Source organism: Festucalex cinctus, chromosome 2 (genome assembly GCF_051991245.1).
Source record: "Festucalex cinctus isolate MCC-2025b chromosome 2, RoL_Fcin_1.0, whole genome shotgun sequence".
NCBI classification, from domain to species: Eukaryota; Metazoa; Chordata; class Actinopteri; order Syngnathiformes; family Syngnathidae; genus Festucalex; species Festucalex cinctus.
In genome coordinates, this window is record NC_135412.1 from 43,594,908 (window position 1) to 43,620,539 (window position 25,632).

Here is a 25,632-nt window from a genome sequence, read left to right on the forward strand (position 1 = left end):
TTTTCCTAACCAGCAATGTCAACGCAGACGAACTTTTCATCCATTACCGTGATTGGTCAAAACAAAAGTTTGGTAGACCACGCACAGGTTGTCATTGCCCAATCAGCTTTAAGTATTGTAATGAAAGTCTTGCATTTACCGCTGATCTGTATACACAGTGGCGAACTCCCATAAGTGAAAGACAAATGATCTAGTTGCCAGGTGAAAGCTCCAAATGAGCTTTAATTGCGCGATAAAAAAAAATGACGCCGTTAAAAGGGGGTTGCGTTAACGCCGTTAAAAACGCGTTTAACTGACACCATTAATATATATATATATATATATATATATATATATATATATATATATATATATATATATATATATATATATAAACACCAAATAAAAAACATTCACGTATGATGTATTATTTCAGTTATAATCATTACCTTATCTTCCCGTTTTGCTGATCAGTTCAAAATACGAGCAAAGTCATAGGACACTTTTTGATATTGAAGTTATCTCTTCACCAAGTTATTGTCGGTATTGTACTTTTAACCTATGCTTCAGAAGTTGAATCAGTACCCTTATAAGTATTTACTGAAAGTATGTGTACTTCTATTTAAGTGCAGAACGTGAATGTGAGTACTTTTGCCACCTCTGACCATGAATAAAAATGTTGTTGATGTACAAGCACATAGTTTAGCATTCATTCATTTAGCATTTTCTTTATTGGAAAACTCCTTACAATGTCGATGCAAGAACGGCAAAGACTGTATTGGAGGTTATAACTTTTAAAAAGTAAAGTTAGCATACCAGCAAGCCATGTGGCAATGACAGCTACTGCAAACTTCCAACATTAAATCAGCTGATTAATACTGCCTTGTAGTCACTGCCCAGGTATCAATCACCTGGGGGGAAATGTGAATGAATGACACGATTGTTGTGCGCACACTTACCGGCTTTAGTGGAGCGTCGTTTCCCTTTTTTACTTCGCGGCATGGCGAGCAGCAAGCAGTGTGAGTCAGGCGAGGCTAGCTAATGTAAGCCTCCTTTCAGTTGCCCGACCAAAAGAAAAAAAAAAAAAATTCAGCTCTACAATCGGTGTGATGACATCTGTGTTTGCTTCCACTATGACAATTAAAAATACAAAAGACAAAAATCCCCCGTGATGAGTTGTCTAATGTTGACTGGCGACCTCTGCCAACAACAACCACCCTAACTCACTGCTTACTTCCACCCGGGAATGTGATCTTGTCCACGGGTGACAAATCCACTCGCCTTCACGGTTGTTGCCGGTGTATTATCTATGCTTGTCGCCAGGTATTCTATACGTAACACCGGGTTGGCACAGTGAGCATTTGTCAAAAAGTTTGGGGAGAAGCTTGAAGCACGTTGCAGTCGTGAGGTCCACCATCTTCTTTTCCTCTCACCGCAGAGAGCACGCCGGTTTCTAGGGTTGCCAGGTTTGGCTTAGTCAAGGATGCCAGATCCGAATCTCACCGATCCCCCCCTTCAGACAAATGTTACAGCAAAAAAAAAAAAAAAAAGATTAGGCAGTGGAATCGTTCACTCGCAAATCACCGTAAAGGGATTTTGTGTTTTGTTGGTTTTAGATATAGAGGACTAGGGCTCAAAATAGTTGTCTAGATTCGAGGGCGTGGCGTTACGTACGTCACTTCTGTCCCATAAATAAAACGTACTGTATACGTCAGATAGCGGAATTAGCCTTTGTCATTAGCGACATTTTAGGCTGAGGTCGCAGTCATTTTAGCTACTTTTACCGACGATTAAACGACCTTTACCGAGGCTAGAGACGATGCTCGAATGTTCGGGTAAGTGTTACTGTGTGGAAAGACAGATGGCGACTAGCATTATTTGCGACAGTATTGCGAACACGTGCTACTCCTTTGCCACTCTTTGGCAAATCTGTGGACCAAACCCATATGGTGCACTTTCTTCCCCAGCATTCAGTTTTCAACTGTTCTGCGTTGAAGATGGATTTCAGTTTGGTGGAAACTAGGAACATCTGCCAGGAAGAGACCCAACGTGCTGCCGCTGTTAAAGTTGTGCTTCGTATGGCTGCTGCTGGTGTTATTATCATGAAACAAAAGAGAAAGAAAGAAGCTGAAGGAAGGAAAAACATGAAGAAAAGAAGGACTGTTTGGGTTAGAGAGTGCTTGCTGCAAAGGACAGAAGTTGGTCAATATGAAAAGCTGTTGCAGCAATTAGAAGATGGAGATGTCGAGAGCTTCAAGAACTATCTCAAAGTGGAGCCTGACCTTTTTCACGAGCTTGTTGAGAGGTTGACGCCCCGCATCCAGAAGAAGGACACCAACATAAGACGAGCTCTGGAGCCTGGTCTAAAGCTGGCCATTACATTGAGATACATGGCCAGTGGTGAGAATTACAAGTCCCTATGCGCTGTATTCCGCGTAGCGCACAACACGATTGCGAACATGGTGCCAGAAGTCTGCCATGCCATCTACGAGGAACTTCACGAAGAGTACATCAAGCTGCCTACAACCGAGGAAGAGTGGAAGCAAGTTGCTCAAGGCTTCTCGGACAGATGGAATTTCCACCACACACTGGGAGCCATTGATGGCAGACATGTGGCCATCCAGGGTCTAACCCACTCAGGATCTCCCAAACACAATTATAAGGGATATTCTTCAATTGTAATGTTGGCAGTTGTGGATTCCCAATATAAATTCATGTATTTAGATGTTGGATGCATTGGCAGCAAATCTGACGCTGGTATTTTCAAACACAGCGAGTTCTACACAGCTTTGGAAGAGGGAGTGGCGGCAGTACCTCCACCAGAACCCCTGCCTGGCGATGATCACCCAACCCCCTACTTCTTTGTGGGGGATGATTCTTTTCCCCTCAAACACTGGCTGATAACGCCTTACACCACCGGGAACATGACCAAGCCAGAGAGGGTATTCAACTATCGGCTTTCGAGGGCCCGCAGAATTGTGGAAAACGCGTTTGGAATCTTGTCACATAGATTCAGATGTCTGTTGACCACAATGCTACAGAAGCTGACAAATGTGGAGACAATTGTGCTGGCTTGTTGCTGTCTGCACAACTTGTTAGCCACCAGAAACCCACAGAATATCAACACAGAAGCTGATCGAGAAGAGTTGGATGCGGACAACTACCTGTGGGAAGACGGAACCTGGAGGTCAGGAGATAATCTTGACTCTTTGCAAGTTCTTAGAGGAAATGGTGGACGCAAAAGTGCACAGGCCCAGAGAGATGATCTTAGAGACTATTATGTCACCAGTGGCAAGGTCTCATGGCAAGATAAGGCTGTAGAAGTGAGCAAGTAGACAAGAAAATGTCTATTGGTTTTATAACTCTGGGCACAATTATGTCATCATAATGTCAAAATGAAAACTTTAATTGTCTGAAGATTTGTAATGGTCTCAATGACATTTTCTGTATTCATATTTTTGTTATATTTTTCTCAAATGGTGATGTTTTTGCTTAAAATCTTCTCCAAAAGGATTCTTATTTCAGATTTTCCATTTGCTGCCGACTTCAGTTCACAATTTTCGGTGACTTTACATAATTGGTCCTAGCGCCATCATGTCAGATATGTGTTGGCCCTCTTATGTCTATGGAAGATGAAAATTGGTTTATTTTTAGGACTACATATATTAGTAATATGCATATGATTATGAATTTTGTAATAAAATATTTGTTTATAAGTTGCACGTCTAGATTTGTTTGACTCCTGCAGAATTTCTAGTTTTCAAATACCTATTTTTAGTGAGCGCCACATTTTGTTGGCTTTAAAAAATTAAAGTTAAACTTTTATTTGCACTTTACAAGAAAAAAATGTCAGATTTTAAAGAAAATATATTGAAATTTTAAAATAATGAAAAAAAATTAAGTTGAGAAAAAAATTTGCAAAAAACCCCCCCCAAAAAAACAAAGCTGGTACTAGATACTGTCTGAAGCTCTTGACCTCAGCCTCATGACTTGAGAGGGATGCATTTTGTCCCATTCTGTGCTACATAACTTCATCAGCTCTGGACAAACGCTGTAACACGGAAAATAATCATTTGCGTCAACTTCTCTTGACGTTGATACTAGGAGATGTGTCAACCACTGGCATGCGGTATCATTCTTTTGGGATGCAAACGAGCATCATTATGGTGCCTTGCAGAGAGGCCTCTGCTGAAAAACAAGCCTTTGTGTGGTAAATCCTTCATACATATTGTAAACAGAGGAGGGGGCTTACGACATCACATGTCCCCCAATGAACAATGCCGTCCTTTCAAACATTCCCAAAATACACTGCCTTCCTAGCAAATATGTTTGTTTGTTTGTTTTTTTGTTTTTTAATAACACAACTGAATGGAGTGTGTATGAGACATTTCCTAATTGTGGCCACAATGGAGGTATTTTGTGGCTTCAAATCTGCTGCATGTTTGTGACCACAAAAAAAAAAGTTATTTAATTGTATGTATGGAACACAAGCATTTTTGTGATTAAAAAATAAATCGTCTTTAATAAAGGAGAATTTGCACATGAAATACGGTTTAAAATGTTAGAGATTAGGTTTTCAAGTAAAGTTTCAGTCAGACAGTTGGCAAAAATGTTCAACAATTTTGCATCAGTAGTTTTCTGCTTTTAATAAACTATAAGTATCATAGTTTCTAGAGTTAGTCAATTATTACTAACGTGTCAAGTGATGTAGAACTTATATCTAAAAAATATGGGATAAGACATTTGGTCTATAAAAAAAGTATCATCAAAAACATGGTTAGGCTTTTTCGTTCGACCTTCATTCAAAAAAGAAATAAAAATACATCATTATCTAATACAAAATATAAAACATTTGTAAGGACATTTTTTGATAAAAGAGTAGCAGTTTCAGTAATTTGGCAGTATTTAGGCTAGTAATGCTAGTTCAGTCCACCAGTTGTAAACTTATCAGAAAAAGAAAGAAAAGCATACAAGTCAGGTATTCTGAAGAATAAATAATTCACCTGACCTCAAATGATGCTGATTGGTCCATCAATTATTCAAGTTTAACAAATAGTGTTGATAATGCAGCAACTTATCACTGCATCTGGTTTGTTATTTAGGATTATACAATAATTAGCTAATACATTTCCACACTGTAAGTGGAGGGGATGGAGTAGGGTATGACCCAAGGAAAATTCCACTCAAGTTCAGTACCAATGCAGAATTTCAGCCCTTACATTAAAACGAACAATGAAGGCATTTCCTTTCATTTCTCAGGGTAAAAAAACTGTCAAGTGATTTGGTGATCAAAATTGTTCTGCCTGTTCATTAAAACAGTCAAACATTTACAAATTAGACTTTTGTTTGTGATAAAACACCAAACAAAATGACCTTTTGTTGTGTTTCAGAGTAGCACACAAAATTTGGAGATACGTGCTTCTCATTGGCCAAGTGATATGGAAAACGAATGAGCAAAGGATGCAGTCTGAGTTCACATGTAAGGGAAAACCATGTCGTAATGTTGCTCCTATCCTGAATAGTAATTGGTAGGGATGAAGGGCATCTTGCTCACAGTGGCGGCCACTGCTTTTTTCCTGACCTCCACTTGAATCTCTGTCCCGTTCTTTGCAAAGGCGGCGTTCACGTAACCCATAGCAACATTCTTTTTCAGACATGGGGAGGGGCAGCCGCTGGTCACCTCACCTAAGCGCAGAATCAAAGGCTGCCAATTATGCTGTATGATTCAAATGACACCATTTTATTTAGAAATTTGTTTTCTGACCTATGACTTTTCCGTCGGGACTGAGTATGGGTGTGTGTTGCCTGACGGGTGGCCCGGTCGACACCAGACCGACTCTCTTCCTGGCGGTCTTCGCCTTGATCTGAGGAACGATGATGTCCGCCCCAGGGAAGTCCTTCGCTTGACGCCGGCGCTTTCCTGCACGTCACATGACATTCACCATGTAAACACTGCAGGTGAAATCATTCAGGATTACTCTCCTTTCAAAGGATGTAGTATTGTGTTTCTGGAGAGCAAAGGTGGCAAATCCAGGTCCAGAAAGTGAAAACCCTGCCACAGTTTGACTTTAGCCCTTGATGCTAGCTAGCTCCCTAGCAGGTAAATGAGCACCACGGGTGCTAGCTAGCTACCTCGTTTACTTGCCTGGACAGTTTGTCGTTAGCCGTTGATGCTAGCTAGCGCCCTAGCAGGTAAACGAGCACCATGTGTGCTAGCTAGCTAGTGCCCGAGCACCATGCTAGCTAGCTCGCTAGCAGGTAAATGAGTACCATGGGTGCTAGCTAGCTAGCTCGTTTACCTGCCTGGACAGTTTGTCTTTAGCCCTTGATGCTAGCTCGCTCCCTAGCAGGTAAACGAGCACCATGGGTGCTAGCTAGCTAGCTAGCTCTTTTACCTGCTAGGGAGCTATAGCTAGCATCAAGGGCTAAAGTCAAACTGGCAGGGTTTTTACTTTCTGGACCTAGATTTGCCACCTCTGAAAGACAATATATATATCAATCAAAGTCTTATTTTACCAAAATACTCTCACAGAGGACATACACAAGTGACTGAGTTTTTGATTAAAACCTATTGTCCAGACTAGAGTGGCCTCCACGGGCGTGGTGCTTTCGTCTATGTCATTGCCATAAAGACAAAGGCCCGCCTCCAGTCGCAGGCTGTCCCTGGCACCCAGGCCGGCCAGCTTGACCTCGCTGTGCGCCAGCAGCCTCTCAGTCAGTTCCACCACTCTGCTACGGGGGACAGAGATCTGGCAAGCACACAACAAAAGAGCTTCATTTAACTTTTGGCATTTGGTCCAGTGTTTATTTATCAAATGAACAACCGTGAAAATCAGTGAAACTGGTGCTGGAGGCATTTCTTTCCTTGAATATTGCTGGGGGACTCTACTACGTGACCACTTAAATAGAAAAGGTTTTTACTGTGACACGTGCTTGAAAAAACACTATTTTCTTTAACCATTTTTTTTTTGTATTATGTCTTTTACAATGCCAATCTGCATTTTTTTTTTACGCTCTTTTTTTTTTTTTTCAAAGTTTCACGGTTTTTCAGTTTCAACTCGCTGGGTTTCAGTTTCACTTCTCTTTTTTTCAGTTTAAACTTAATGGCAGTGTTTTAAAGGTGTATTCAAGGATCTTTTGTCTCTCCGTCTTCCGGGTGGATCATCTTAACAATTGGTTCTCGATCCCGTCAATCAATCTGCTGTAACGACCACGTATGTGCTCGTTGTTTGCTGAGCATGCGCACCCGCCCCCGGCCCCACCCCCGGGGGACCAGTAGGAGAGCTGGTAGGATGTCTGCCATGCGCATTTTTTAAAAAGTGACAAGCGGACGTTTGGCTTCTACTTTTTGAGAAGATCCTTGAATACACCTTTAACGTGGAGGGGCGGGCACTGGGTTTGGGGCAGGGCTTAGAACAGGAGAACACCTTCCGGCTTTTCCGGAGAGAAGAGAGGAGAGCATGCCCTCTGTCGGCTAAAGGAAATACCTGAATCTTGAGTTGAGTTGAATTCCCTGTGGCATACCATCACAGACACATGGATACAAAAGTTGACCAGGAACTTCTAAACAGCCTGCAAGTCTGTGTTTTTTTTTCTACATATAACCTTGTGGCGTCAGTGTTTAATGTTTCTGTAGTAAACCACTTAACATGCGAGCTAAATATGTATAATATATGCCACAGGCCCCTCCGTGAGCCGGCACCTTAACGTGGTGGAGGGGTTTGCGTGTTCCAATGATCCTAGGAGCTATGTTGTCTGGGGCTTTATGCCCCTGGCAGGGTCACCCATGGCAAACAGGTCCTAGGTGAGGGGCCAGACTAAGCACGGCTCAGAAGACGCCTTATGATGAATATAAACTTTGGAGACACGTTTCCCTCGCCCGGACGTGGGTCACCGGGGCCTGGAGGCGGGGCCTGGTGGCCGGGTCTGCACCCATGGGGCCCGGCCGGGCACAGCCCGAAGAGGCAACGTGGGTCCCCCTTCCCACGGGCTCACCACCGGTGGGAGGGGCCAAAGGGGTCGGGTGCAGTGCAGGCTGGGTGGCAGCCAAGGGAGGAGACCTTGGCGGACCGACCCCCGGCTACAGAAGCTGGCTCTTGGGACATGGAATGCCACCTCTCTGACAGGGAAGGAGCCCGAGCTGGTGTGTGAGGCCGAGGAGTTCCGACTAGACATAGTCGGTCTCGCCTCCACACACGGCTTGGGCTCTGGTACCAGTCCTCTTGAGAGGGGTTGGACTCTCTTCCACTCTGGAGTTGCCCACTGTGTGAGGCGCAGAGCAGGTGTGGGCATACTTATTGCCCCCCGGCTCGGCGCCTGTACGTTGGGGTTTACCCCGGTGGACGAGAGGGTAGCCTCCCTCCGCCTTCGGGTGGGGAGACGGGTCCTGATTGTTGTTTGTGCATATGCACCAAACAGCAGCTCAGAGTACCCACCCTTTTTGGAGTCCTTGGAGGGTGTGCTGGAGAGCGCTCCTTCTGGGGACTCCCTCGTCCTGCTGGGGGACTTCAACGCTCACTTGGGGAATGACAGTGAGACCTGGAGGGGCGTGATTGGGAGGAACGGCCCCCCTGATCGGAACCCGAGCGGTGTTCTGTTATTGGACTTCTGTGCTCGTCACGGTTTGTCCATAACGAACACCATGTTCAAGCATAAGGGTGTCCATATGTGCACTTGGCAACAGGACACCCTAGGCCGCAGTTCGATGATCGACTTTGTAGTCGTGTCATCGGATTTGCGGCCGCATGTTTTGGACACTCGGGTGAAGAGAGGGGCGGAGCTGTCAACTGATCACCACCTGGTGGTGTGTTGGCTGCGATGGTGGGGGGGAAGATGCCGGTCCGACCTGGCAGACCCAAACGTATTGTGAGGGTTTGCTGGGAACGTCTGGCGGAATCCCCTGTCAGAAAGAGTTTCAATCTGTCGGAGGTGGGCACCTCCGGCAGAGCTTCTCCCTTGTCTCGGGGGAGGCGGGGGACATTGAGTCCGAATGGGCCATGTTCCGCGCCTCCATTGTTGAGGCGGCCGATCGGAGCTGTGGCCGTAAGGTGGTCGGTGCCTGTCGCGGCGGCAATCCTCGAACCCGCTGGTGGACACCAGCGGTAAGGGATGCCGTCAAGCTGAAGAAGGAGTCCTATCGGGCCTTTTTGGCCTGTCGGACTCCGGAGGCAGCTGACAGGTACCGGATGGCCAAGCGGAACGCGGCTTCGGCGGTTGCTGAGGCAAAAACTCGGACATGGGAGGAGTTCGGTGAGGCCTTGGAAAACGACTTCCGGACGGCTTCGAAGAAATTCTGGTCCACCATCCGGCGTCTCAGGAGAGGAAAGCAGTGCACCATTAACACTGTGTATAGTGGCGATGGGGTGCTGCTGACCTCGACTCGGGACGTCGTGAAGCGGTGGGGGGATTACTTCGAAGACCTCCTCAATTCCACCAACACGTCTTCCTTTGAGGAAGCAGAGTCTGGGGAGTCTGGAGTGGGCTCTCCTATCTCTGGGGTCGAAGTCACTGAGGTGATTGGAAAGCTCCTCGGTGGCAGGGCCACCCGAGATCCGCCCGGAGTTCCTAAAGACTGGATGTTGTGGGGCTGTCGTGGTTGACACGCCTCTACAACATCGCGTGGACATCGGGGACAGTGCCTCTGGACTGGCAGACCGGGGTGGTGGTCCCCCTTTTTAAGAAGGGGGTGTGTTCCAACTACAGAGGGATCACACTCCTCAGACTCCCTGGTAAGGTCTATTCAGGGGTGCTGGAGAGGAGGGTCCGTCGGGAGGTCGAATCTCGGATTCAGGAGGAGTAGTGTGGTTTTCGTCCTGGCCGTGGAACAGTGGACCAGCTCTACACCCTTCGCAGGATCCTCGAGGGTGCGTGGGAGTTCGCTCAACCAGTCCACATGTGTTTTGTGGATTTGGAGAAGGCGTTCGACCGTGTCCCTCGGGGAGTTCTGTGGGGGGTGCTTCGGGAGTACGGGGTGCCGGGCCCCTTGATACGGGCTGTTCGGTCCCTGTACGACCGTTGCCAGAGTTTGGTCCGCATTGCCGGCAGTAAGTCGGATTCGTTTCCGGTGAGGGTTGGACTCCGCCAAGGTTGCCCTTTGTCACCGATTCTGTTCCTAACTTTTATGGACAGAATTTCTAGGCGCAGCCGAGGCGTTGAGGGGTTCCGGTTTGGTGGCCTCAGCATTGCATCTCTGCTCTTTGCAGATGATGTGGTGCTGTTGGCTTCATCAAGCCGGGGCCTCCAACTCTCACTGGAGCGGTTCGCAGCCGAGTGTGAAGCGGCTGGGATGAGGATCAGCACCTCCAAATCCGAGACCATGGTCCTCAGTCGGAAAAGGGTGGAGTGTCGTCTTCAGGTCGGGGATGAGATCCTGCCCCAAGTGGAGGAGTTCAAGTATCTTGGGGTCTTGTTCACGAGTGAGGGTAGGATGGAGCGGGAGATCGACAGGCGGATCGGAGCAGCGTCTGCAGTGATGCGGACTCTGTATCGGTCCGTCGTGGTAAAGAATGAGCTGAGCCAAAAGGCAAAGCTCTCAATTTACCGGTCGATCTATGTTCCGACCCCCACCTATGGTCACGAGCTGTGGGTCGTGACCGAAAAAACGAGATCCCGGATACAAGCGGCCGAAATGAGTTTCCTCCGCAGGGTGTCCGGGCTCTCCCTTAGAGATAGGGTGAGAAAGTCGGTCATCCGGGAGGGACAGAGTCGAGCCGCTGCTCCTCCGCGTTGAGAGGAGCCAGCTGAGGTGGCTCAGGCATCTGGTTCGGATGCCTCCTGGATGCCTCCCTGGGGAGGTGTTCCGGGCATGTCCCACTGGCGGGAGGCCCCGGGGATGACCCAGGACACGCTGGAGAGACTATGTCTCTAGGCTGGAACGCCTTGGGATCCCGCCGGAGGAGCTGGTTGAAGTGGCTGGGGAGAGGAAAGTCTGGGTTTCCCTCCTGAAGCTGCTGCCCTGGTCTGACTTTTTCCCCATTCGTTTTCATACATGGAATACGAAGTGTTTCATTGTCTGCTGTTAATTGTCAAATAAACAGGAAACAACGGGTGTAATCACCTCCACCCCGTCCTCTCCAGTGTAACCACATCGGGTGACCCTGCAATCAGGAATTCCAAAGAGAGTGGCCAGGGCAGAAGTCATGAAGGGAAGCCTGCTGAGGTCCTCCTTCAAACCCTCCTGCAGCACCTGAGACATGGACGGACCTGAACATACACAACGGAGGACTGGGAATCAGCAACGACCAGCACTATGCGGAGCGACTAATTTCCGTAAATAGTAATAGTAGTAGTAATAGTAATAGTAATGGTCGATGGGGACGGGTCTCGAATAAGCTTCGGCTTCTACCCGTCAGCCCTTCTTTCGGATGTCAATGTTGTAAATGATGTGATGTGATTGATGTAAGGTATAATGTGTCCGAAAGGAAAAAATGAATAAACTAAACTAAACTAAACTAAATTTCTCACCTTGCAGCGCAACCAGTGCTTCGTCAAGGAACTCCAGATCCACATCTGAGCCTGACGCCTTGAACTCTGCAAGTCTTGCCTGGAGATAATAGTAATTGGAGTAAAGGTGCAGTTGGAAAATCTTTCTTCTTGAATTTTCAGGCAAACGTAACATCAAATAGCTGAAAATATCCCACTCACCTTCATATGAGCAGAGTCTTTGTCTGCACAGCCTGCGTTGGAGACCACGTAGAGATAGCCTTGATCTGTCTTTGTTACTATGAGGTCATCAATGATCCCACCCTTATCATTAGTGAAGAGGGACAGCGTACCCTGGAAATAAGAGAAGGCAAACCATCAACATACTTAAAGTTTTTCCAGTGGTAGAAAATAATTACGGCTGGGGGGAAAAAAAACAAAGAAAAACGTGCTAACTCAACGACCACAAAAATTGGTTGACATGACACACACAAAATATAGATAATTAACTCATTCACTCCAACCCATTTTTAAAGTAGCAATCCCCTTCACTCCCAGCTGTTTTACTGGAATTTGACTGATTTTTGCAAGGCCCACAGAATATTTTGTCCTATTGCTATAAAAACACAGAACCTATCAAAAGAAAGATTAGTGTCTTCTGTGATCAGGAGAAAAAAATATATTTATATCCATTTCCGTTTTGAAGCAATTAGCATTAGAATATAGCTAAGTTTCATCATTAGTCACAAATCTATTTAGAATTGTGAGTAATTGAGATTGGGTTTTTTTTCTCCAACATGGCCCTTGATGATCTCCTTTGCTCTGCTGCCACCTGCTGGCCGTTTTTGTAAATAACTACCATTTCTGCAACCGTTCTTTGCAGTTGAGAGGCTGCATCAAAGCCTTCTGTATACTCTAGCATAAAACAAACAAACATAAAAAAAAACATAATTACGTCTTTGGGACACTTAAAACATTTAAAATAGAACGCATTTATAAGTTTTTGGGAGCAAATTAGTTAATAATTTTAAAACCAATTTGCAACACCCAGAGAACCATGTTTGGCCACCTACATATTGACCACACGATCGATTGCTGAAATAAGATAATTTAATCTAGGGATGTGCAATTAATTGAAATCTTATTACTATTTCAATTATTACACTCCAAATTACAAAATCTGCATAATCGTAAACCAAAATAAAAGATTATTAATATTAATTCTAATTTTGAGTTGTTTAAATCTATATATTTGCACTTTTTTTTTAAATGACTAATTTAATACATCTTGTGTAGTCCAAAAGGGAGATGTTTCAAAGAAATGTATTTGTCTCAATATTTTTTACACATTTAAACATTTTCTTGTTTTGTACCAAAAAACAATTGTCCTACTCTAATCGTGATTTCAATCATTACCAAATAAATCCGGATTTATATTTTCTTCATAATTGAGCAGTTACAAAAAAATACTGCTTGTAAAAATAAGATTCATCATTTGTGATATATTTTAATGTATATATCTGATTAATAGAAAATATGCTTTTCAGTTTTTATAACTAACACATCTGCCTCACGCTTGAGAGGTTCTGGTTTCCTAATGATGGCTGTAAATTGCGCATAGTTGCTGAGGTCAATGGTTGTCTGACTGCCTGGCAACCAGTTTAGTGTGTACCCCGTCTCTCACCAAACGTCAGCTGGGATAGGCTCAATCTGTTTTATACTATATATATATATATATATATATATATATATATATATATATATATATATATATATATATATATATATATGTTGTTTCAGCATTCCCACATATGTTGTTTCTAACCTTTATTATTATTATACTTATTATTGTGGGATGCTGAAAGCATCCCACAAATGTTGTTTCTAACCTTTATTATTATTATACTTATACTTAAACTTATTATTATAGCATTTTATTCTCAACACTTTTTGCAATCAAACTACTCCTACATTATACTTCCGATTTACACCGTTCAAATTTCAACTTGCTGACAAAATTCACGCCTTTCGGGCTATTTATCGTTTGACTTCATATTACTTACAGTACTCGCATAATTTAATGTTAAAAATCTACTTTTCCCCATTCAGTTTTAATGGGACTGACACTGAATTTTTTCTAAGTCCCATTTTCCACGCCCACTTCCATACATACAACAGACCATCTTGACTTGCTTTCAGATATTGCTTCGTGGCGCAGTTGGGAGAGTGCATGTACAGTAAGCAGGAGGTCGCAGGTTCAAAGCCCACTGCCGACTGTACATTGCGCATATGTCCGTGGCAATTACATAAACGGATATTAAGTATACCTACTGACTATCATACCAGGAAATGCGTTATACTGACATGATCAAACACATGTGTCCGAAATTAGCGCTGATGGCTTTCATCAGGTGACACTTTAAAATACAAATACGCCAATTCGCTCTGCTGCTCACAGGTCGGGTGGCTCACTGGCTTAAGCGCTTGCATAGCAAAGACAGCCCTACGAATGGTTCGCTGGTTCAAACCTCGGATGGAGCAACTTTTGGACATGGACATACTTCTTTTTTTTTTTTAGTTAAAACTAAAACTTTCTTCTTTTCATTTATAATTCAACCATAATTTCTCATTTGTAATTTACAACCAATTTATCTTTCTTTATTTAACAACACTCATACTTCCGATTTACACCGTTCAAATTTCAATTTGCTGACAAAATTCACGCCTTTTGGGGTATTTATCGTTTGACTCCATATTACTTACAGTACTCGCATAATTTAATGTTAAAGATCAACTTTTCCCCATTCGTTTTTAATGGGACTGACACTGATTTTTGAAGTCCCACTTTCCACGCCCACTTTCATACATACAACAGACCATATGAGGCGCTTTCACACCAAAAAGCCCAGGAACTTTGAGTTCATGGTAGAGTCAGTTCCGGGTCCGAAGAACTTGTGAGCGGCCCACGAGTTTGCGTTCACACGGCATGAAAGCAGGCAGGGTAGTTTATTCAAATGAGACTGATGACGTATGTCAGGGGAGGAAAAAAAACAGCACTACCCCGCCTGTCCAGCAAGTGGCGGTACCGGTAAAACTGAATGACAAACAACCAGTGTGACGTTGAAAAACGCGACCTTTGACCCTCCATCGCCATTTGTTACGATACAAGGCATATCATCTTTTCGTTTTCCTTGTCATGTTGTACAGAGTTGTGTTTGCAGCAATTCGAACTTCACGGGAAAGGTTGATGAGAACCATTGGGACCCGCCGTATTACCACATCAAGATGAGAAATGGGCAGGACTTGCTCACTTGGAAAGACAGTCAAACCTGCAAGCACGAAGACGTGCATTGGTAAGGTTTAAACACAATTATACGAAATTTATTTCACATCGGAATTAAGCTGTAACATGTAACGGAGCTCCCCTTGCAAGGTGGAGAACACGAAAAAAAAAATGAAGTTACAGAGTGTATTAGTGCCTTAAACACATCGTATGACTGGCGCGTTCAGTTGCACGTCTACTTGCGTGTGTCCCCGCGCGTCGGTCGTTTGTGGATGTTTTGTCGTACTTTCTGCCATGAAAAGGGCAATCGCTGGAAACTGGTGTTTCCTGCCTAGTTCTCGTGCAATTCACGGCAAAATAGGGCTTGATGGCGAGTTGCTGTTCACGCTACATGTACGCTGCGTATTTCATAATACCGTTGGACCTGGATGTTGTATTGTTAGTCTGTCCGCATGTTTTTTTTCTTTTTTTTTTTCTGTTAAACACATGATTGACCGATCCAAAGTGTTGAAATGGCTTGCTTTCTTTGACGATGCACGAATGTTAGAACAAAGGTGCCGGGATTTTGGGAAAAGTGCTGATTTTGGAAGTGTCAGATTGCCACCTCAAGCCAGTGGTTTATCATAGGGCCATAAATTGGTGCATATTCCGCTATTTTAAGGTATTCTGTCATGTAAATCACAAGGCTGTTGCACAAAAGTAATTAATGTAGATATTAACATTTATTAATTTGTTGTGTTTCTGTTTCAGATTTGCCACTTCTACCAATCTGGGTGTGTTCCGCGCAGGGAGTGGAAGAACATCAGAACCTCTGAATGGTGGGACGCTGTAATTATGTTTGTATTACTGTTTGTCAAAAATAAAAACATTAAAAAGAATTCATTGAGCATAAGTTTTTATTCGTGTGGAAAAAAACCCAGAACCACAAAAGTGATATGAAAACAAAAGCATTTATTACTTATGCATTTGGCTTATTTGTGTCCACAAGTCTGTTTTCGACTGCCAGGAAGCCCATTTGGAACTCTCCGTTGTGCCTTTGTTCAACCAGCTCATGTGCCACGTGTTGATCTTCCTTGCGCTCCTCGCTTCTGAGGTCAACTTCCTCCTTGTGCTGCTCGCGTCTGAGTTCAAGGTCCTCCTTGTGCAACTGCATTTCTTCTAAGAACATTGCACTCGTGGACTCCCCCTTCTTTTCATCAAATTGGTGCAGGTATTCCAAAAATAGGTGGTCTCGGTCCCGTGTCCGCTAACCTATAGGGATGTAAATGTACAATGAGTGACACTAAATACTTTTGATGAGCTTCCAGTTACATGACTTTCAACTTATTGGAACTTGACAAAGGGGCAGGAAACTCTGTTCGAGTGGCGCAGTTTCTGCTTGTGGACGGACCATCCTCGCTTGTACCTTCCTAACGCATCGACTTAAACGGTTTCAACAGATTCGTGCAATGAGTAAGAGTACAGTACAATGATTTAGGTAGGGGTAAAACACGGCACTCACGTTAATGTACTTTCATTTTTCATAGTTACAGAACAGAATATGCCACACTACATTGCCAAATATGGCGGCATGCACTTGAAGCTTTTTTAGGCAATACACACTAGTAAAATTGCAGGAATGTAACTTTTTTTTTTTCCCTTTCTCAATGCACCATTATGAGTGAAATGAAAATTGTATATGTGAGTATGAGGATTTATTATTGTGTATGCCTATGAATTTCATGTACATACGTTAATGACTAGAGGTGGGAATCTTGGGGCACCTCACGATTCGATTGCGATTACGATTCAGAGGCTACGATTCGATTATAAAACGATTATTGATTTCCCCCCAGGCAGCAGAAAAAAAACAATGTATTTTGGTGCTTTTAATGTTTCGTACATTAGTTACAAAAATAGTACAAAAGTCCTCTCAGGCCAAAATAAACTACTATTTCAGTATCAAGTTAACAGTTCAAAACAGTAAATAAAATAAAGTCCTCATTCTGTAACAACAGCTTTTAAGTATATTCAGTCTTCAACAGAATAAAACATAGCATTGAGCAAAAATATATTATTTTTATCCACTCAAAAGTGCACTGAGATATAAATGAAAGACAATGTGAACTACTACTTCAATACAAATGCCTAAAAAAAAAAAAAAAAAGTGCTTTCCTGCTTTTTAAGTTGTGTAAAGATGAACATGTAAACATTAAAGTTTCTCAGAGGTACAAAAAAAAAAAACCCTCAAGTGCTTCTCTGCTTTTTAACTTGTGTAAACATGAACGTGTAAACATTAAAGGGATCGTTCGTCTTTTTTAACATGAATCTCAATTTGATCCTCACCTCCCGTGTGTGCGATCAGCACTGACTTCGGCGTTGGACGAGAGGAAAATAGTCCAGCAAGCTGGCTGGGGTCTCGGAAATAAAGCGTTTTTCTTCTAAAAAAAAAACTATTTGTTTTCAAAAGCGTGATACATTTCCACCACAATACTCTTTTCTGAATAAAGTCAGACGCCATTACCGCCAGCCACTACTTTTCTGTTCGTTCGTTCGTATCACTGCGCGGCGCCCTGTAGAACGCTAACCGACGCACTGCAGCCAGCTAGCTGATACTTCCGCCTGAAGTTGTTTGCCTTTTCGGAGCAGGTCTGATCTCACGAAGAGGTGGGTTGGTCAGCTCAGCCATGCTTGTTGTTGTTTTGAATGTCGAGGCGTGAGTTGTGGATGTGTACTCTCGGTCCGTTCCATTAAGCGTCCCGAAGACCGCGCGCGCTACTGCGTTTCAGTTCCGCGTACTTTTCGCTCCGGTTCACTTTAGTTTCGCTTCCCTTGGCATATTTATATAATCGGAATTTGGACGTTTGTGAATCGTTCTCGATTGTTCCACGGCCGAATCGTGAATAATCTAAGAATCGGAAATTTTGCACACCTCTATTAATGACAAATGCACGCATGTGTTAAGGTGCAATTGTTTACACAAGCAGGATTACACATTTTCTTTTAGTACATTCCAGTAAAAGAAAATGTGTAGTAAATTAATACATTCCAGTAATGTACTTTTTTTTTTTTTTTGAATGAAATGAGTCAGTAGATATAAAGAATGGGTAGGACTAGACAAGTTTTTAACTTCTTTCTACTCCTTTGAACATGTAAACTATTATGAATGATTGCAATAAGTTTCTTCTTTCTTTTAAAATGTTAACTGCTACTCATTTGTTTATAATGTCCAATAAACAAACAAACACACTGCCTTATTCAACGAAGCAAAATTAATTGTGAGTGGGGTGTTGCTTTAAAAGTTTTAAATGAAGCTTTTGAAGTTATATAAAATGAAATGAAACATACCAGGACTGTTCAGGGAGGCATCATAACGTAAAGGAGAGCAGAGAAGGTCCAGCTGTAAGTCACAGTACATAACATTATTTTTCAGTTTCCCTAGAACTGTTTATGAGTTGTTTTTTTTGTTTTTTTATGAGTTGTTAGGTGATGAGGCTAACAAGTTAAAACGTTTTAGTTACGTTGAATGCAGAGCTTTGTATTAAGGAAAAAAAAAACAGAACAAAAAACGAAGTGGTTGTTTTGCTTTTAACAGTGAATAGTATGCCTAGCTTCCACACGTCCTTTTCACGAAGCTTTTCAATTTCGTCACTGAAAGCAGGGCTATTTCGGCGTGAGCTGCCTACAATACTTTTCGTTTACTAGGTTAATTGATTTAGGAATGATTTCACATTACATGGGCTCGGAGTTGCCCTGGATGCGTGACTTTGCCAAGCTTAAGCTAACATGCTACGCTAACAGTTTAATGCTAGCGCGGTGTAAAAGCCACGTTGCGACCAAGCATCGACCTAAATAAATTTATATACAAAGATGTGCATGAGGCAATTCTGTCTTACCTTCGTGTGTTAGCAAGGCTGTTGGCAATGAATCCTCGCACACTGCCGTGTCCTTGCACATTGCTTCCAGCATGGTGATTGCAGAGTCCTCCTTTGTACTATTGGTGGTACAACCCATCCGGTGGCCGAGAATGTCGTCCAGTCTTTCATACATTTATTAATTTTGCGGTCATTTCCACTGTGGTTGTTGTGGTCCTTGAGTTTCCTTTAGTCCTGTTGGAGTTTCTTTAGTTTTTCCCTTACCTGCTTTTGTGTGTGTAATGTTAACTCTGCTAGCTTCGCGGTTATTATCGTTTCTTGTTGGACTTTCGAAGTGCCGTTGGGTCTCCTCGTCCCATGTTTGCTCAGGAGAGCCTGTACTTCCTCGTCCGTCCACCTCTCGGTTTTTTAATCCTTCCATTGCCGAAATGTTTGAAGAAAAAGTCGTAGCGCCCGATAGAGTATAGTAAAGAAGAAATGGCGGCTTTACCGCGGGAAAAAAAAAAATCATCTAACCAAAACGACACACCTCCTCACCCAGTCAACCAATCATAACACACTAGACAACACGCCCCCACCTTGTGTAGTTCAGGGTACACCCAAATACCCTCCTCAGGCCTAGGAACTTAGGTAGTACCGTTTCGACCCCCCCAGACCCGGAACTGGTTTTGTGTGTGAACGCAAACTTTGGACAAACTCCCCCGGAACATAGGGAAGTTCCTTCATAAGTTCCTGCGGTGTGAAAGCGCCTCATCTTGACCAGCTTTCTGCTACTGCTCAGTGGCGCAGTTGGGAGAGTGCATGTACAGTAAGCAGGAGGTCGCATGTTCAAAGCCCACCTCCGACTGTACATTGCACATATGTCCGTGGCAATTACGTAAACGGATATTAAGTATACCAACTGACTATAATACCAGCAAATGCGTTATACTGACATGATTAAACACGTGTCCCAATTCAGCACCAGGTGACACTTTAAAATACAGATACGCCAATTCGTTCTGATGCTCACAGGTCCGGTTGGCTCACGGGGTTAAGCGCTTGAGCCAGGTGAATAGCAAAGACAGCCCTACGAATGGTTTGCCGGTTCAAACCCCGGATGGAGGAACTTTTTTTTTTTTTAAATCAGTTTCGTCATAATACAACAAGTTAACATCTATTTCGTTAAATGTCATTTGACAAACTATTTCTTCAAAATTAATCCATATTGCATAATGCATCCTATAATTTAATTGAAGTGATTGAACACGTGACCCCATTAATCATGTCACTTTTCAATATAGATACACTATAAGCCATGAGTTTTGAGCCAGACAATTTAGGTCAGTGGATAGCTTAGTTGTCTGCCCCATGGAGAACCTGGGTTAGAATACAGTACGGGTAGCTCTTTAGTAGGAATGCAATATTTAATACTAATCATTGTCACTAATAATTATTTCACATCCATTACTTTTGATCCATTACCATGAGTTTGCTGGTACGATACCAGTCCGGTCCATTTATTTTTTTATTATGATTATTTTTAAGTTAAAACTGAAATCCCTTGACAACAGCCATTTTCTTTTGTCAAAAATTGTAAAACGTGGCTTGGTAATGCTCGTGATGCTCACATCACATTTATGCTAAGCGTTATAAATTTAAACCAACTTATTATTATTATTATTATTATTATCATTATCATCATTATCATTATTATTATCATCATTATCATCATCATCATTATTTTTATTATTATTATGCTTTCAAGTGTTGATCTCACCTGGTTGTCTTTAAGTTCTGAAATATCTGCCACCACTAGAGACTCCATGAACCTGATCCTGTCTTTGCCATGAACTTTGGTCTAATAAAAACATAATAAAAGCGATGCATTTAGTTAGTTGCAGGTACAAAAAATAAAAATGGAGCGAGTGCCTCAGGTCGACCATGTTGGAGTCTCACCTGCAGCATGTGACTGACGTCGAAGATGGCACAGTGCTCTCTGATGTGCATGTGAGAGCTGATGTGACTGTCTTTGTACTGTACAGGCATACTCCAGCCTGCAAACTCCACCATCTTCCCTCCATGTGCTCGGTGAAAGTCAAACAATGGCGTCTTCTTCAAGGTGGTCTGGGGGGAAGAAAAGGGACACACAGTTACACAGTTAAACTAAAGCCACTAAATCAAAACTGATATTGATATATGGAAAAAAAATAAAAAAAATAGGGCCCGACCGATATTGACTTTTTTTTAATTTTTTTTATGCCGATTCCAATTATTGGCAGAACTTGTTTAAACTTCAACACAAAGAAAAATCAGCAAAAATCAGGCAATATATGTTTGAATGTCATTATCTTTGCCTTATGATGTAATGTGTTCAAGTGTTTACGCTTTTTTTTTTTAATGGTAAAAATCTGAAAAAGAAATCTGCCAATCGAGCTGTGAGCCAGATGTGCCAAATGAGCGTATTATGTCAAACCTGAATTCAACTCAACATGCGGCAACAACCAAATGACATTAAAACGTTTGACCTTTGGAATGGCAGCGGGACGTTGGGCTTATCAGTCTATAAGCAGCTGTGCTTTGTGGAATGGCAGTTTGCAATTTTTCAATATCTTTCTTTCTTTCTTTCTTTCTTTCTTTCTTTCTTTCTTTCTTTCAACAAAAGTCCAAGGTCAGCTGGTCTTTTAGGAAAGCGGTTGTACAGGTTGTTAACGTTACAAAACTTAGGACTTTAGATAAGTGAGATAAACACCACAAATAAGGATTAATGATTAGCACCAACATGCTGTTGAGGCTGACGGATGAATGAATGACGACATGGCGCATTTTGCAAAGTTAGCCTTGTGAGCATTGAACAGTGGAGACGGTGTTGAAATCATTATGTCATATCGGTCGCTTGTTTCAACTTGAAATAAATTCGCATGAAAGGATGCTGGACTAACGGGCACAGATGTTCATTATATCTGCATGAACACACCACTGCTCTCAGTAACTCTTGGATGACAACAACATATACTCAGACGTGGTCAAACGTGACTCATTTCCTAATTTACTTTTTAATTTACTTTCCATCCATTTTCTATAGCACTTCTTCTGATACAAGTCATGGGTAACCTGGAGCCTATCCCAGCTGACTTTGGTCAAGGGGCTAGGCACACCCACCAGTGGTCTCCAAGTTTGGTCTTAAGGGCGCTATCCAGCCTGTTATCCATGTCTCCGTCCTTCAGCACAGCTGAATCTAATGATCAGCTAATCAGCAAGCTTTGCAGAAGCCTGATAACGATCCAGATCATGAATCAGGTGTGTTAGTGGAGAGAAACATGGAAAACAGGCTGGATAGGGGCTCTCGAGGACCGAACTTGGAGACCAATGCCCTAGACCAATCGCAGAAACAATCATTAATTTACACTCACACCTTTGAATATTTTAGTGACGTCAATATTCAACAAGTTAGTTGTGCACTAGGTAACTATGCTTCCCTCATTTGATTTATTGCTATATTTAATTTTCTACAAACTGCTGTAGAGAACGAAAAGTGGAAAATTCATATCATGTGTTGGCTGCATTCATGTGACAAGAATCCAAAGATGTGCAAACATAATTAAATAGTCTGGTTTGGAAATAAATAAATTAAGATTAACAAATTATACATTTTAGCTTATTTTGCAATGTTGTTGTTTGTTGTTGTATGAACCACCTACAACAAAACTCCCGAATTCCAACATACTGTATGTATTGTTATCTTGGGCATTTATTTGCAAAATTAACAAATGATTCCGTAACCTCGAAACCGAGGACACCATGTGAAATACAGTATCATGCCAGAGTAGAACCCGTGACTTCAAAACACACCTTTAAGTATTGTATTTTGGATACTGTTCAGCATGTGTTTACTCACCTGTGCACTTGATGAAGCGTCTCGTCGTTGCCGCTCTCTGGCCGCACATCCCGCCCTCCTCAATCGAGCTTCCCCGCAAGCTCGCCGCCCGACCACCGAAGGTCCGACCCCGGCCGACAAGCGAGCCCACATGCCTACAAAGTCCCGCTTGAGTGTATCGCGTCGCACGCTCGCTCGCCACTCCTTGGAAGTACGAGAGCCGTGATCGTAGCTTCAACACTTGGACCTCGCACTCTGGCGATGGAGTTTCTGCTTTCCTGGTCGAAACACGCGCAATGCCTTATGGGAAATGTAGTTCAAACGCATGCGTATAGATAGATAGATAGATAGATAGATGTCGGCCGAAATTAACAAACTAACACAATACATTCAACCGATATTTGAAATTATTTTACTTTTTTTTTTTTTTTTATGGAAACAGTCATTTCCATCCATTTTCTTGACCGCTTATTCCTCACAAGGGTCGCGGGGGGTGCTGGAGCCTATCTCAGCTGGCTTTGGGCAGTAGGCGGGGTACACCCTGAACTTTGCCAGCCATTCGCAGGGCACACAGAGACAAACAACCATCCACATTTACAAGCACACCGAGGGACAATTCAGAGCGACTAATTAACCTCCCATGCATGTCTTTGGAATGTGGGAGGAGACCGGAGTACCCAGAGAAGACCCACGCGGGCATGGGGAGAACATGCAAACTCCGCCCAGGAAGGCCGGAGCCTGGACTCCAACCAAGTCTTCAGAACTGGGAGGCGGACGTGCTAACCAGTCATCCACCGTGTCATTTGTATACCCAAATAATATTTTTATTATGATGGGTAGCATTTTTTTTTCTTCCTCTTCTAATATTAGATGTTGCGGTTTACTGCAAGGGCCGTGCCTGGTCAAAATGTGTGTGCACTGCACAGCACGGAGCAGCTTTCACACACGCTGGGAAACTTTCAGAATGGATTTGCAAAATCCATTCTGACACTTCCGTCGACCCTTCCAGTGTGACGTTACGTTGAAGTGTGCTCCTAGCGGTGGGGGACAGGGCGTTAATGCGAGTGAATTAGAAAACAATCAGTGTGAGCTAGAAAATAGGTCAAACAGTTGATAAATCAGTGACCAATGCTATGGTGAACTTGTGTGCGGCCAACGGATGCTCTAATGGCTCAAAGAGCGATGAGAGCATTCTTTCAGCTGCCGGCAGCGATTCTAAACCCCGCGAAAGACAGTGAGGAGTAAAAGACTAGCAAGGTGGCTACCGTGAAACTACAACGCAACTTTTTTTTTGTAGCTAGAGGCTTCAAACGACTGGTTTCAATGGTTCGCAGTAATGTAGTGTCCTGCTCGGGACGTTTTTTGTGACACTTGACATATTTTCCACCTTTTAATGAAAACGCTCGCCAAAAATCAAGCTCTCTACATTCATTTATTATGGGATGTTTGCCCTCCGGGAGGCGGCGCGGGAGCTAAGCAGTGATGTCAGCTATAATATATTCCTGTATGGATTTTTTTATTTTATTTTATTTTTTTATTAGCATACACCGAGTATACAAGATGAATTTAAAGTTGAAAATGGCTTGCTCTCTTTGTTGATGCAATGTTAATGGTTGAACAAACATGACATTTTTTGCTCTCTGAAAAATGATTATTTTAGCGGTACGGTACGATTCCGCTTGACGCCAGTGAAAATAATGTGATTTAAAAGCCATACTGAGAATATCAGCTATCATTCCACAATGAAAATATAGCCTACAACATTATAGACTTGAACATCATGCAATCAGGGAGTTCCCATGGCTAAATGTTTAACTTTTAAGTTAGTTCTGTAATGATGACTCTGCATATAAGTGTGTTTGTGTGGTTACAGTATATTTGTGAGAAAGTTTGTGGGTGTGACTGAGACGGTGACACATTGAATGTCTTGTATGTGTGTGTGTGAGACGGTGTGTGTATGTGTGTCCCACCAAAGCAGAACCCTTCACCCACTCGCCTGCCTATCTAATAATATCACCTGTTATTTTAGGCCATGCGATTTGGGAAAGGCTTCTCTCTCTCTCTCTCTCTCTCTCTCTCTCACTTTCTCACTTTCTCTTTATCCTGCAAGTGTGTTGCTCCCTCAGCCTCTGTCACCAGGCAGCTGGCTTGATCCCCACAGGAAGAAACTTTGTAGTCGGTCAAGCTCTTCTTCTTTAGTACTCAGACTGGTCAGTGTTTGGTGGGACCAAGCTATGAGGTCATTGAAAGTTTTGTCCTCCATGACACATGGTATGCTGTGAGTGACCCACTAGGACAAGAGAAGCAGAACATACAGAACAGGACGAGGGTAAGAAGGTAAGAAGAAATGTTTGGGTGCCTTTTTACTAGAATATTTTATTGTTCTATATGTGACAAAACTTGTGCCGCTATTCAGTTTTGTACAATTCAGACCAAGAAGACAAAATTGTGGGCAAAGACACAATGCTAGCATCATAGCATCACCTTAAAAGAAATAATAAAATGACAAAATATCATTTCTTGTATACAGATGATGTGTAGTGATGGGCAGGGCAGAGGTAAACTAAGTTACAGTGTTATCACAAATTAGCATTAGCAAACAGCAAATACTTTTACATTTCAATTTCATGGGTGCTCGCTTTTCTCTTCAGAGTGTGGGCTGCTCACTGCAATGTATAAAAATTCATAATGTCCCTTCGCTTTGAACATTCCCAACTCTCAAATTAAGGATACTTTGCACTAAAAAACTGTAAACAATTACACAGCATCCCAAATGAGCTAAATGCTTGAGAAGAGAGATGCTGTCAACAGTCTGTTTATTTCAAATTTTCCCCTTCAGGCTTGGCGAAATGTCAAGGACTGCTTCACAAACGACTCTGCAGAACTACAGGGTCAAGGACAAAGACCTCACCGAGATTGAACTCCATTCTGTGGACTCCATCAACGACCTTCATCGGACACATCCTGAACACATCCACAAAGGTACACACAAATATACATATATAACATTTTCATGCAGGCAGAGTACTTAAAATGAACAATGAGCCCTTGGGTTTGGTTGAATTGATTCGATTTCGATTCACAAGAGTTCAGTTCGATTCGATTTCTTTTCCGATCCGATTCAATCGACTTCACTTCCATCCGATATTGATTAGTCTAATTATGGAACATCAATTCTTCTTAAATATCAAGGACATGATAAAAACTCCACAAACATTAAATTTAGTTGTTGTTTTTTT

The 25,632-nt window shown here is 42.8% G+C and overlaps 3 protein-coding genes across 7 annotated transcripts in view; 1 reads left to right on the forward strand and 2 right to left on the reverse strand.

The window, feature by feature from the left end:
- ifrd2 (interferon-related developmental regulator 2) overlaps window positions 1-1,635 on the reverse strand; it is a 21,350-nt gene extending 19,715 nt beyond the window's left edge. Inside the window, exon 1 of one of the 2 annotated variants that reach the window (XM_077515194.1) lies at window positions 939-1,635. In XM_077515194.1, coding sequence (XP_077371320.1) covers window positions 939-981 — 43 coding nt within the window. In that variant the 5' untranslated portion in view covers window positions 982-1,635. The remainder of the gene's footprint in view (window positions 1-938) is intronic. The other variant, XM_077515195.1, reaches the window with a different exon arrangement.
- Window positions 1,558-25,632, forward strand: part of LOC144014878 (putative nuclease HARBI1) — a 36,630-nt gene continuing 12,555 nt past the window's right edge. The window contains exons 1-5 of one of the 4 annotated variants that reach the window (XM_077515199.1): window positions 5,463-5,937; window positions 11,450-11,548; window positions 14,608-21,981; window positions 24,688-24,730; window positions 25,233-25,375. In XM_077515199.1, the coding sequence (XP_077371325.1) occupies window positions 21,837-21,981; window positions 24,688-24,730; window positions 25,233-25,375 (331 nt within the window). In that variant the 5' untranslated portion in view covers window positions 5,463-5,937; window positions 11,450-11,548; window positions 14,608-21,836. Of the gene's footprint in view, window positions 1,815-1,946; window positions 5,938-11,449; window positions 11,549-13,219; window positions 25,376-25,632 lie in introns of those variants that run through there. The other 3 variants (XM_077515198.1, XR_013282609.1, XR_013282610.1) reach the window with 3 other exon arrangements.
- Window positions 4,479-22,718, reverse strand: amt (aminomethyltransferase). Its single transcript, XM_077515200.1, has 9 exons — window positions 22,415-22,718; window positions 20,476-20,643; window positions 20,297-20,377; window positions 11,623-11,754; window positions 11,443-11,521; window positions 11,036-11,181; window positions 6,548-6,728; window positions 5,744-5,899; window positions 4,479-5,664 (listed from the first exon to the last, which is right to left on the reverse strand). The coding sequence occupies exons 1-9, from the start codon at window positions 22,544-22,546 to the stop codon at window positions 5,489-5,491; spliced, it is 1,251 nt and encodes a 416-aa protein (XP_077371326.1). The 5' UTR covers window positions 22,547-22,718; the 3' UTR covers window positions 4,479-5,488.

Bases quoted from the DNA above. Each gene is read 5' to 3' on its own strand.
- amt (XM_077515200.1), bottom strand. From the start codon at position 22,546: ATGTGGGCTCGCTTGTCGGCCGGGGTCGGACCTTCGGTGGTCGGGCGG. The intron at 11,522-11,622 runs GTGAGTGGGATA...TATTATCTCCAG, and splicing joins AAGACTCTGCTCATATGAAG to GCAAGACTTGCAGAGTTCAA. The intron at 5,665-5,743 runs GTCAGAAAACAA...TTCTGCGCTTAG, and splicing joins TCCCGACGGAAAAGTCATAG to GTGAGGTGACCAGCGGCTGC.